This window comes from Phyllostomus hastatus, unplaced genomic scaffold (genome assembly GCF_019186645.2).
Source record: "Phyllostomus hastatus isolate PE091 unplaced genomic scaffold, TTU_PhHast_1.1 phas_scaffold_1674, whole genome shotgun sequence".
NCBI lineage: Eukaryota > Metazoa > Chordata > Mammalia > Chiroptera > Phyllostomidae > Phyllostomus > Phyllostomus hastatus.
The window spans coordinates 11,697,111-11,709,564 of NW_025334011.1; the positions used below are offsets into that span (position 1 = coordinate 11,697,111).

The 12,454-nt window shown below is 43.4% G+C and overlaps 1 protein-coding gene across 19 annotated transcripts in view; it reads right to left on the reverse strand.

Annotated features, from left to right (window-relative positions):
* The window catches only part of SVIL (supervillin), a 213,380-nt gene that overhangs the window by 86,159 nt on the left and 114,767 nt on the right, over positions 1-12,454 (reverse strand). For all 19 annotated transcript variants that reach the window (XM_045858133.1, XM_045858128.1, XM_045858126.1 and 16 more), the window contains 2 exons: positions 10,405-10,462; positions 4,789-4,880 (listed from right to left, as the gene is read on the reverse strand). In XM_045858133.1, the coding sequence (XP_045714089.1) occupies positions 4,789-4,880; positions 10,405-10,462 (150 nt within the window). The remainder of the gene's footprint in view (positions 1-4,788; positions 4,881-10,404; positions 10,463-12,454) is intronic.

Here is a 12,454-nt window from a genome sequence, read left to right on the forward strand (position 1 = left end):
AGAGTAACGCAGCTCCTCAGCCTCTCCGACAGGCTTTCACTGGAAGGAAATGCTGTAATTTCGGTGCATGATGGATAAAGTAATTGCTGTGATTCTCCCGGCAGCGCTGCGTGACCCAATAAGGTGTTGTGACAATGTCGGGAGGGCATCACGTGATACTGACTACAAGGGTATTACTAAGATGCCAAATAATTGTGTGTTTTTTTTGAGAAGTGGCCCAATTTTGTAAGGAATAAAGGTCTCTCTTCTGGCTTTCACCTCAGTCACGAGAATTCATGTGGGCTCATCTGAGTGGCTCTCATTGAAGACTCGGGAAGGGGTGGGAGAGAGAAGTCACTGTCAGCCCACAGCCCAAAGTTTGTGGGGGGGCCCACAAACTTTTTGAAAGGCTGAGTCAAAGAAATTCAAAAGAGGGGGTATGAATACATGGAATATAATTTTCAACTGCTTCAGTTTCTACTTGTCTTTTTTTAGAGTGGCCATTTTTAGTGATGAGTCAAAGCCACATACACACAGATACACATGCACGTGTGCATGGCTTTTGTGCTGCCCTTTGACTGTGTTCAGAGATACAGGCCTTGTTTTTAATTTACTTTTAAATGATAGCCACCTTAACATTTAAGTTCGGTTGACCTTTGTTAAGACAGTTGGCTTCAGAAGAGTCTCTCTCTCACCCGGTCTTCCCAGGAACCAGAGTAACTAGAGGCAGAGGCGTGCTTGCCCTGCAAAGCCAATTACGTCCCTGCTTAGAAGACATGGGTATAACGATAACAGTGCGTCCAGCCCGCTGCCTGCCGCGTCAGCTTGGCTAATGACAGCCTCCCAGTTAACAGATTAGCTCTAGTGAGATTAGGATTTAATGGCTGGTAGCACATATTTTTAAAATATTTCAAGGATGATATAAACCAAAGAGTATCAATTATTTATTTAAATCTCCAAAGTGGAGAACAGAGCTGTATTTTTTTAGAAGACCGCTCAAGAAGCTAGTGAAACCAAGTTCCAAGTGCTCTGAAAGGTATTTCTTAAGCTCATGCCTCAAAACCATAACTGAGAAACAGAGTATGCTTACAGGGTCCTGAGTAGCACAATGACATGGGCACGACACTTAACCTTTTCTCCCCCCAAGTTATTTCTACTGGGTTGATACGGTCTGAGTGGTTTTGTCACCTCCAAATTCAGAGGTTGAAATTCTGGTCCTCAAAGCGATGGCATTAGGAGGTGGAACCTTTGGGAAGGGATTCAGCTCCAGCCACAGGAGTAGAATTAGGGCTCTCACAAAAGAGGCTCCACAGAGCCCCTCCTCCCCCGCCACCAGGGGAGGATGTAGCCAGAGCTGGCTGGGACCCAGGAGAGGGTGCACATCACAGCTTGACCATGCTGGCACCTGGATCTGCACTTCCAGCTTCCAGAACAACGAGGAGTAAAATGTTGCTGTTTATAGCCACCCAGTTTATGCTTTGTTGGTCTGGCCATCGAAATGAGTATGAGAGGGTAAGGATGAAATGTCAATGTAGCACACACAGAGTGCCATAAAACTTTCACTGGGAAAAGTTAAGATATACTATATTTCTGTCCTAACCTAACATTGTAAAAATCACTTTCATGTCATTCAATTTTTAATTTTTAAACTTTTCTATAACAATTATGCAAGGAAAGACCAAAACAGTGACTTCAAGCAGTACAGTGATCAAGCTCAGCAACAAGTTTCTTTCTAACATTTTTTTCCCTATGTTCAAGGAAAGATCAACTAATTTTGAGACTAGGCAAATGTCCCACCCACGACAAAGGGATACTTTTCCTGCTGCCATTACCGCCCCATTTCAGTATTCCATAAGGACTAAGATGACGCGAGAAGGGGGCAGGCTGATGGTCATAATGTAGCTCATCACAGAAACAGGTCCCCAAGAAGTCTGGGGCAGTGAGAGGAACTGGAGGGACAGGGCAAGTACACCAAGACATTCTACTGTCCATTGGGCTCTCTGCTGCTTTCTGGACAAAACAGGCTGGGCAACCCACCAATGAACACTGTACCCCATTAGCCATTCACTGCTGGGTATAAGAAGTCTCAGGAGAGCATTTAGCAGACATACAGGTGCATTTCATCAGGGTCACAGTCTCCTGGAAGGCTGGCCACAGATCACTACAGGGGCACCCATGGCCTTGTGAATGGGCAGTTTCTCCGTTGTGAGCCTCACACTGCAGGATGCTGAGTAGCCCTGGCTCTCCTACTAAATGCCAAATCAGCCCCAGTTGCTGTAACACAAAAATGTTTGTGTGTCTTCAAAGCCCCTCTTGAAATAGCACTGTCCTGGATTGTGAATCACTGATCCCAGTATGAAGATTTCCAATAGGCAGTCGGTCCCCTAGTTTATGCCCTCGGGGATGCCAATGACAGTCCCCATTAGCCCATCACGGCACTCTTTTCAGTCAAGCCTGGATTCAAACTCAAAACTATTGCAAGCCTAAAACCTTGCAGTCCTCTTGATCTTATACTGGAAAATGCAACGAAGCCATGAATCAAAGTATATATTAAATGTGTCTGTGAGCTTACTGATTCCTAGTGAAACTCTATAGCCAATATTTTAGGGAAATAAAAAAATTAGAGAGGCAAATAAATCACCTCTCAAGTCTATTCTTTCTTACACATATATTTTCAATTACTGAGATTTGCCTCATTCCTACAGACATGAGATTAGAGGAGGAAGAAATGATGTGGAAGACAAAAGAAGCAATAGACATCTTGACTCTGCCTTCCTTTCTCCAGGTTTATAATTTAAAAGTAAAATGAGATGTAATATAATTATTCCAGTATATTTATCTTGTGGAAAAACCCATCAGTTGATAAAAGAGAACAATGTTTTATTTGAATTGCTAATGTGTATACTTTTTTCATTCCTTTCCAGGGGAAAAAAAAACCACCTCATATGGGCACGTGCAGTCCTCAATAGGTCCTCTCACTGAAGTTTGGTCAGGCTCATCATGGAAGCATTAAAAAAAAGCTGATACTAAGAAATCACGACAGCTACCCCGGCTGTGGAAATCTGTACGCTGGCTCCCGTAGCTCACAGTGACTACTGGCAGTGCTGCCAGCGATCTTCCAACAGACAGTCTTCTTCTACCACAGGACGTTTTCTTTCCTTTAAAACTTCTATATAATTTCAGACTTGTAGGAAAGTGAAAAGTCATCCTTTATAATACATTAACATTTTACTACATTTTGTTTGATTTTATCCTTTTTTTCCTCATAATTGTACCTGTGTGCCTACACTCACACATTGATTTTTATGAACCCTTTAGAAGTTGCAGCATGATGCTCCTGCATCTCAATTCTTCACTGTATATTTCCTAAAAATAAGGAATGAGAATGTTCTTAAAATCAGATCGCACAGCCATAATTCAAATGGTCATATGCTGTGTCATAATGCGTATATTCATAAACAGTTCGGGGAATGGTAACACTGATTAACAGTAACCCAGATATAAACAAGGATGGCTGCTCTGACTTCTGCTCTAATCAATTTTCTGCTTTGCTTTCAAAGACATTAATACTTTGAGGTGCACTAAATGACCCTTTATTATATCTACTTTTTAGTCTGCTGCCCTTGTTTGAGCCATACGTATTCTATGAGACTATATTTTTAGTTATTTCTGATGGGAATTTGTTGGTGATTATCCAAGTAACAGAACTTGGGTGGATTTGACATCAGGTCTATAATGCTTTATAAAATTATTTAACTGCCTAGTTTGCTTTGTAATAATATTTAACAGCAACATTCAAGTCTTCCAGATGCTCTTCTTGGGAAACATGATTTTTTCTGTTAGTTATTGTTGAGTCCTGTCCACCAAACCTGAGCATGCAGAGTCATCCAAGGAAACGCCAGTGGAGGGGGCGGGGTGGGGGGGGCGCGGCCAGAACGGCTCCCTGACCCTGCACCTGATGCCTGAGGGCACAGGCCAGGGCCAGACTGTCCTGGATACTGAGCCTCCTGGGCCCCAGGAGGAAGCACTTCAAGTTTACACTTGGATGAAAGCCTCTAATGTTGGGACAAGCAGCTTATAAAATAAGTAATGACAAAATTGGAGGGGCATGGGCAAGGGGTCCTGGCTAAGAAGTGTGGGGTTTCTCTTTGGGGTGATGGACGCACAACCCCCGTGAATGCCACTGAAACGCAAGCCTTTGAGTGGATGGAACTGAATGGTGTACTCCCATATCACTGCGCAGGCAAAACTAGGGGTTCTTGGCTGATAGCAGATGAACATATTTTACTGCATGTGCATTTTCACTAATGAAAATACTAATTCACCAAAAATGAGTGCCTGCTTGGGGAAGAAGAGAGAGGGAGAAGAGATGGTCTGTGCTCATGGCGCGGTGTGTAGCTCGATGGGAGCTACTAGATACTAAGTGCAAACGCCACAGCACCAGAAAACATCGAGAGGCCAGGGGAGGCTGGAGGGAGAAGAAATGGGCACGTGAGCAGAACTCACCAGATGGAAGAAGCTAGGAGAGACAAGGTACGGTTCATTCTAGGAACCCTCTCCTGCCCTCCCTACCTAGCCTCCAGGGAAAACTTGTCGGTGCTTAAAATGCAAGAGAAGGAACACATAGAAAGGTGAGGATTCAAAACGCAAGAAGAGAGGTCCCTTAACTGAGGTCGATTCTTGGATGAGGCAGAAAGGGACACAAGGAGAATCCCAGCTGGAGGCTGGGTAAAGAGTTCTCAAAGAAAACCAGATAACACAACTGCTGTATGCCCAGGAGACTGGTCCATCATTTAGAGACAGTCTTACCTTTAGGAAGTGCAGTTAAAAACTTAGCATCGCTTCTTCTTTTGCAGTTAGCAAGTTGTTCTTTATCTTCAAGCAAGAACTCTTTCTGAAAGCTAAAAATTTCTCCATTAATAAAATGTTTCAAGTCATTTTAAAGCAAGATTATGTGATACTTAGTAAAAATATGTAGAGTCTAAAAATTATGCTACTGTTATATATCATGAAGTATATGTATATAGATTGCAAGAAAAAGTTTGATTTTGGGGAATTGGTAATTTTTTTCATTTATTTACATTTATGTTAAAATGATTTTTTGTACAATGAAATAACTGCATTCACAGAGGCTGGTGCATGGCCTAGGATGGAAAAAACATTGTGCACATTGACCACCTGTTCTAGCACCACCGGTAGCTGTTTAGGCTTGGATTAATCACTTGACCTTTCTGTGCTACACTTTCTTCCTCAGAAAATCAGCAGCTTGTCTAGGTGATACATGCTTTCCTGATTTGAAATTATATTAAAGTCACAAATGCCTTCCAACAACCAAGAAATAAAAGCATGGTGAAAGGTCTAATGTGTCTGGGAAGAAAAACAGAGGAAATGAAAGGGGAGGAGAGTAAAGGGATTGAGCACTTGCTATGCACTTTCCTGCTGTGCTAAGCATATCCCATGTGTTGTTGCCTTAGCTACCTTCACCAGACGCTGGGAGGTAGGAGCCAAGTGCCACACTGATAAATGTCTAACAACTGCCTCCTTCCTCTAGTGCATCTCTCTTCCCCCACCCTCAAACCACTTGCTTTTGCATCATTCGCTGGTAGTGTGAACACTCTCCACCGGGAGCTCAAAACTGGAAGAGAGGCACCCTGGCTGTGAAGGGCACTGCCAGCCGGCACCAGCACACCCCCGAACTGTTATCCTTGGTGTACCGACGAGGAAGCTGGTAAGTGACTTTCCCAAGAACGCACATTTGGCCGGAAGACTACGTGAGATACAAATTCAGCACTTGCTTTGACACTGCACGCATTTGGGGCCCTAAGACCGCTGTGCGCACAACTCTGCTGTCTCTTGTGGAATATGCCCCGAGTGGGGCACGGAGTCGCCTGCCTAGCGGGAAGAATACCACCCTAGGAAAACAGAAAGCTGATCTTCCTCCATGATATGATCACCTCCAGACAGGTGAACAATCGTCCTGAAAACACATTCAATGGGAAGCTGACCTTCCCCGTGTACTTCCTCCAATGGTGTTTCTGCTCTGCAGGGCGCACCTCACAGAGGCCCAAGACAGACTGAGGAGGGTGCCGTGCATACCGTATTAGTGGGACACACGGATAATCTATGTCCCACATATAAATTAAATGTCAAGGAACTTCCTCACATTCCACAGCATGGCACACCACCCCATCTCCTAAGACCAAGTTCATCAGAAGCCTTAGATATTGCTGATGAATGCAGTATGACTTACATTCATAAATAGGAGTGCCACATATTCATATGCTTTAATAAGAAGTCTGGAGAATGAGTAGTGTTTATAAACCACACTCCAGATGGCTTAAAAAGACCCTACAACATCTGCTTAGATGAGAAACTTGGAATCAGCACTGACTTCCACACAGTGAATGCAGTGCAGTGAAGACTCCTTTCAGTGTTTCATCCGGAGGTATGCTTAGTGTGCACCTAACCAGTGAAATAACTGCGGGAATGTGCCCTGGTTAAGGAGCGGCAAGCTATTTTGATTGATAAATTGATTATTTAAATATCCTCATACTGTTCTGCACTTTCTTTGGGAAACTAAAATCTCAGGGGAAAAAATCTGTATTAAAACAAAATGATGCAATCCCCAAAACATTCAGCTTCTTAAGCCATTGACTTTGGGGTACAATTATTATCTCACATTTTCAAAACTAAATATCTGTATGTTTCTATTCCCCTCCCTTTTCCTGCTTATCAAAAGGCTTAGTGAAGCCACTAATGAAGACTGAGACATCGCCCCAAGTTAAACATTTTGCTGGACCTTCGCAGAGGTGAGTTCACAAGTCGGCACCCGACAGACCCTGGCTCCACAGCCACTTACTTTCCTGAAACAAGCCACAGGCGCGCCAGCACCAGCAGACAGCACAGCCTCCGCAGCTGGTGGGAAACCAGTGGAGAACTCAGAGCTGTCGGGAACGCTCCTCACGCCTCTCTAACAAGGTTCACTGTAAATGCGCCTCCTCCACCTGAACGCTCTGCTCTCCAGCTCTCCTCCCGTCCCGGCTGAGTCCTCTCCTGGCCTGGGCCTCAGGGTAAGGTCATCGCCTCAAGGAGAAGCCCCCTGACCCACTGCCTGGCCCATCGGATCTATACTATGCACCCCTGTTTTTCTCTCATATTGTATCCTGTTTTTCTGTTTGTAGAACACATTACAAGTGTCTCATTTTTACTTAAATTGTTGATTTGTATAAGCAGTTGTACAAATCAATATATATATATGCTGAATGAATGAATGAATGACTACAATAAAACACTTTCAACACATGCTACAGCTCACTCTGCAGTATTTCCTGTATGCACTTTATACACTGTTGATGTGATGCAGACACAAAGAATTACAAATATTGGGAATGATTAGAAGGGCATATATTTAAGAACATCAAGTATAAGCTCCCTTCCTTCCTCCCTCCCTTCCTTCCTTTATTTCCTTCTTTCATCTTTAGTATGTGTGACCGCGAAAACATCGCTCCTTACTATCTTTGCTTACCTTGCATACATGAATGAAAACATCGGTATATATGCAATTCTACTTTTAAGTCTCCATCTTGAAGATAAACTTTTATTACTAGAATCCATGTGGCTGTCTTTATATTTTCTTCTTGCCCCTATGTCCTCTCTCTCTCTCTCTCATTCCCACTAAAAGATGGATAACTTCTGAGGAAGCAGGTGGGCAGATAAGAAGAATGAGGAAAGTGGGTAAGAAAGTGTGGCTGTGAATGTCACAAAAGCTGTGACCAAAGCAAGACCCCTCAAGCCTATGTGAACCAGGTTTTGAAAAGATCCGTGTCTCTTCCCTGGAGTTTCTATACCCAAGGGCACAGTCAGCAGTGGAAGTGCAGGCAAGACAACCAGTAAAGAATTCCGAGCCAGCTGTGAATGAGTAACCCCTTCTGATCACGTAAGGGCTGATGAAATACAAATGCCCAAAAGAGCCCTAACACCACCCTGCTCTCCCCTTCCTGAGTCGGAGGCACCGGAGCAGCGTGAGTGTCGGGACGTTCCAGACTCCCAGGAGGGTGGACTTCAAGCCCTGAGCCCTGATGCTGAGTCAGGCTCTTCCTCATTGGCCTTCCCCTCCGTGAGATGGGGTTTCTGCTCCAACAACCTCTGCAGGCCTTGGTTGGCTGCCACAGCTCAACCGGAGGGTCCCAGGTTTCCGTATAAACCATCTTCCTTATGTAACTAAAGTAAATGCTAGTCTGAATTTTATGAATTATTATTTTAAAAGTGTAGACTATTAAGAGGCACCTTTGGCATTTTTTAATCTATCTTCATCTCCTCTGAAATAGTGCTCCCTCTTTTTCACTAATTTTTTAATACTTCTACCTCCTTCCCTCTGCTTCCATAATCTGAGACTGCCCCCTGCCTCTGTGATAATTTTTTAAAATGTGTCCCATTAACCTACTTTAATGTCCTGCAGTAGAGACAAAGGGTAATTCCATTAAAGTGAGGGCAGGATATTCAGCTGTTACTACCCTCTACCTCTCACAAAAGGTAGGATCTACTGTTACAACGATCATTTGGTGCCCAGGCTGTGAAAGGCTCCCCTGCAATCTGTCCCCTCTCCTACCGAAGTTTAAATTACAAGACATGGGAATCCCAAACCTATTAGCTCATATTTTCACCTCTGGTCTCTAGTTGACTTGATTTCTTTGAAGGAGGCAGGTTCTTATATCTTCAGCCCATTTACATGTAGTACCTTGGCAAGGAGGCCATCACTTTCACAGGTATACTTGGAATAATACCCAGTATGTTAGAACAGCTGTGTCCCTTTGAGCTGCTCTCCACGGGAGTGTCTGACCGTCATACTTTCTGCTTTTCCTGTCCTTGAATAAGCAATACCTTCCTGTCTCCCTTCCCATGTATACCCTTTCCTTAGCCACTATCAGAGCATAGCCAACCTTCTAGGGACACAGTGGGAACTAAGCGGCTGTGGTCTGTCTGTGTTCCCTCTGATTCCTGTGCTGAAACCCTAGCCCCCAAAGGTGATGACATTAGGCGGTGGGCTTTTAGAAGAGATCGGGCCATGAGGGTAGAGCCTTCATGAGTGGGTTAGTGCTGTTAGGGACCCAGCGAGCTCCCTAGACTATTCAGCCAAGGGAGGGTGTAAGAGCCTGGCGTTCTACAACCACCATTCCGGCACCCTGGTCTCAGACTCCCAGCCTGCAGAACTGTGAGGAGTGCATTTCTGCTTATTTACAAGCCATCCGGTGTGTGGGGTTTTGTTAGAGAAGCCTGAACAAAGTAAAACATGAGCCTTATATCCTGTTAAAAATGTGGCAAAGATGGGAAATAGGGGAAACTGGGTCAAACACTAGAAGAGTCAGGTTTCCCGAGTCAAATAAAACAACCTCCCTGACGACCCCGGCTCATGTCCACTGTGGTTAACCTGATACTAAAACGTGTGTGAAATGCATCGAGGCTCCTTGCCCTCTCGTGCGTTCGCAAGACCAACTCTGCCACTCCAAGTGCAGAGCCGGGCTCAGCCTGAAGAGAACAGAAGTCAGACAACTGTTTATTCCAGTGCCATTGAAATGCAAACCTGTTCTGGTAAAAAAAAAAAAAAAAGTATGTTCCACATAAACACTGGGAACAAGAACATCCGAGTGGAGTTGAGGGTAGACTGGTCTGGTTCTTACCAGCACAGGGGAGTGTAGGTTGAGATTCACGCCTGTGTATAAGGGGTGATAACCTTGTGCCTCCACTTGAAAACCCAAAATCTATTAGGGAGAGTGACCCAAGAAGCTCCTGAGATATAGCTATTTTGTTTGCCACAAACTTTAACTTTCACATTCTTTTATACCAATGACGATGTACCATGGAATTTTAGCCCATTGGGTAAATCAAATTAGTACCCACAATATTCTGCACCCAAGAGAAATGAGGTGCAGACAGGGTAAGAAAGCAGGCACCAAGTCACGTGGACAGAGGGGTGGATGGGTGAAGGGAGGGAAGGAAGAATGAAGGGAGAAAGGCAAGAGGGGAAGGAAGAAGGAAGGGAAAAAGGAAGGAGGAAGGAGGCGAAATTCTTTCTTAAAAAATCAAAAGCTCCCTTACTTGATGGACAGTTACAGAAGGACAGCCCATGCTCAGAGGCAGGTATGAGAAGGAAAAGGCAAGAGCGCTCCCCCAGTGTGCAGTTACAGAGAATCAACATCCTGCTCTGCAAACAGTGCCCAGACACAGTGTTACATGCATGAACAGAGTCTTTGCTGGCTGGGAGCACTGTTACATGAGCTTGCTTCATTTAGTTTAATAAATCAACCTCTGGAGAGAAAACATACTGACTGACAAAGACTTAAATGCATAAATTAGACATTTAGGAGATAATTTAAAAAGCTCTTACAAATCTTCAAAACAAGATTCTTTGAGCAAAGAGCACTTTACCTTGGAACTTTCCTTTGATGTGGGAATCCAACAAAGCTTAAGTTTTTCTTGTTGAAATCTAAGGGGAAAGAAACAATGTAATACTGAGATAGCTGAACAGTAAGTTTTTAAAAAAGCCATGGGAAAGAAAATTCTTCAAACTCCTCTTGAACATAGAATTTAAGAAAAAGAAAAAGAAAACCATTAACAAGACAAGAATAATGAACAAAAAAAATGACACCATCTAAGAATCAAATTTGACATTACACATTTCACATAGGGAAGATTTTTCAGTTTTCTCCAAGTGAAAGAAAGTGAACATAATCTGTGGGTAAAACAGAAATCTGTTGTAGTTCAATGCTATGATTTTAATTCCATATAACTACAGGAATAACTTAAAGCAATTAAATATTAAATAATATAGTTATATATTTATATTTGGGGGAAAAAGTCAAGAAACATTGGCCAAGATAACTAGAAATATTGACAGTCACGCTGTCTGACATATCCGAGGAGGCTTTAAAGGCTGCCTGGGGTGGGGGCGCGGCAAGGAGCTGATGGAGAGCCGGGGAGCGCTTAGCCGAGATTTTATTGCCTTCATTAAAACCTAAACAATAACAACACTTCCAATAAACCACTTATTTATTTCTGAAGACAAAATAGATGTTATGTACGGCCAGCTGGGAACAATCCCATACAGCAAAGACACACATACGAGGGAACCAGTTAATCAAAACCAGGTGCAGACAAATTTATAACCAGTCTAATGGCAAGTAATCTGTTTTACAGCTTTTGGCGCAGCAACCCCTTGTCCACCAAGGAAACCACAAGTGACCACTTACAGAAAACTTCCCCTGTGGGAACGCCTTTCCCTGGGTGCTATTTGGGGTCAGCAGCCCGAGGAAAAGGGGGTAAAAGCACACCACATGCCGACACGTCACTGTCCATCAACGAACACCCAGGCCCTGGAACCCGGCAAGTCTGACCAGCCAGAGGAGCATCATAAAATGCAAAGTGCACTGCCAGCTAAACATCTAGACTTTTCTCCTAATTATACAAATGCCTTCTCACGTATTTTCCGAAAAGAGAACTCAGTTCAAAAGCTATCAAATATTATAGAAGAAAATTCCTGAACCTGAAGCCTGAACTGTTCCAATCACTCCCTAACAGTGCATCTGTGCTAGAAAATACTCATACATATAATGGCTGAATTTCAAGTGGGACATTCAGAATAACCTCGGCATTTCATTTCTGTTCAATCAGTGAGCTGAGTCTGTGATACCACTTCAGTGGTTAAATTGAGAGCATATATTTTCCTCTGTGCTGGAAAGGAAGCCACTAAAAAGACAACATTTTGTTCCAAACTGTTTCACATGGAGATTTAATAAAAAGACACTCACCCATGCCTACTGGAAATAATTTAATATATAGCATTTGGTTTAGAAAAATATTTTAGTTTAAGTTCAGAACTTGATCCAAAGTTTGGGCGTTCCAATTGAATTGGCATTTTTTCCCCACATAAAGGCTTTAGTGGTTTAGTAATATCTTTAAGTTATAACAGAAGAAAAAATTACATTTTTCAGCAATCCCAAGATAAGCTAATTTATAAACTCAATTAGACATTTAAAATGTCCTTTGAAAAAATCTTATAACTAACTGGGTACAGGAGAATGCAAGGTAGAATGGGGCTCTAGCCTTTCGCTAGGGTATAAAATACACTCAGAAGTGCATTTCAATTTCTCTTGCCTTACCTTGTTTCTCAGAGAACTTGAAAGCTCCCAGGTAGCTGGAGAACCCTGAGCTTCTGATCATGGCCACACACACACACACACACAGTTCAGTAACAGATCCCGTACTGCAGCTATTTCTCCACCAGCCACAGCTCTCTCGGCCACTCTACACAGCACTGGGATGAGATTTTTCCCAGTGCAGGGCTGGAGCAATCAGGCACTCGTGTCCTTGAGAGTATAGTAAAAGCAAAGCAAGAGGCTGCAGGCTGGAAGAGTTCAAACCCCATAATCAGATTGCAAGCAGAACGCAGGCCTATGGATGCTGGGGCCAACTGGCTCTG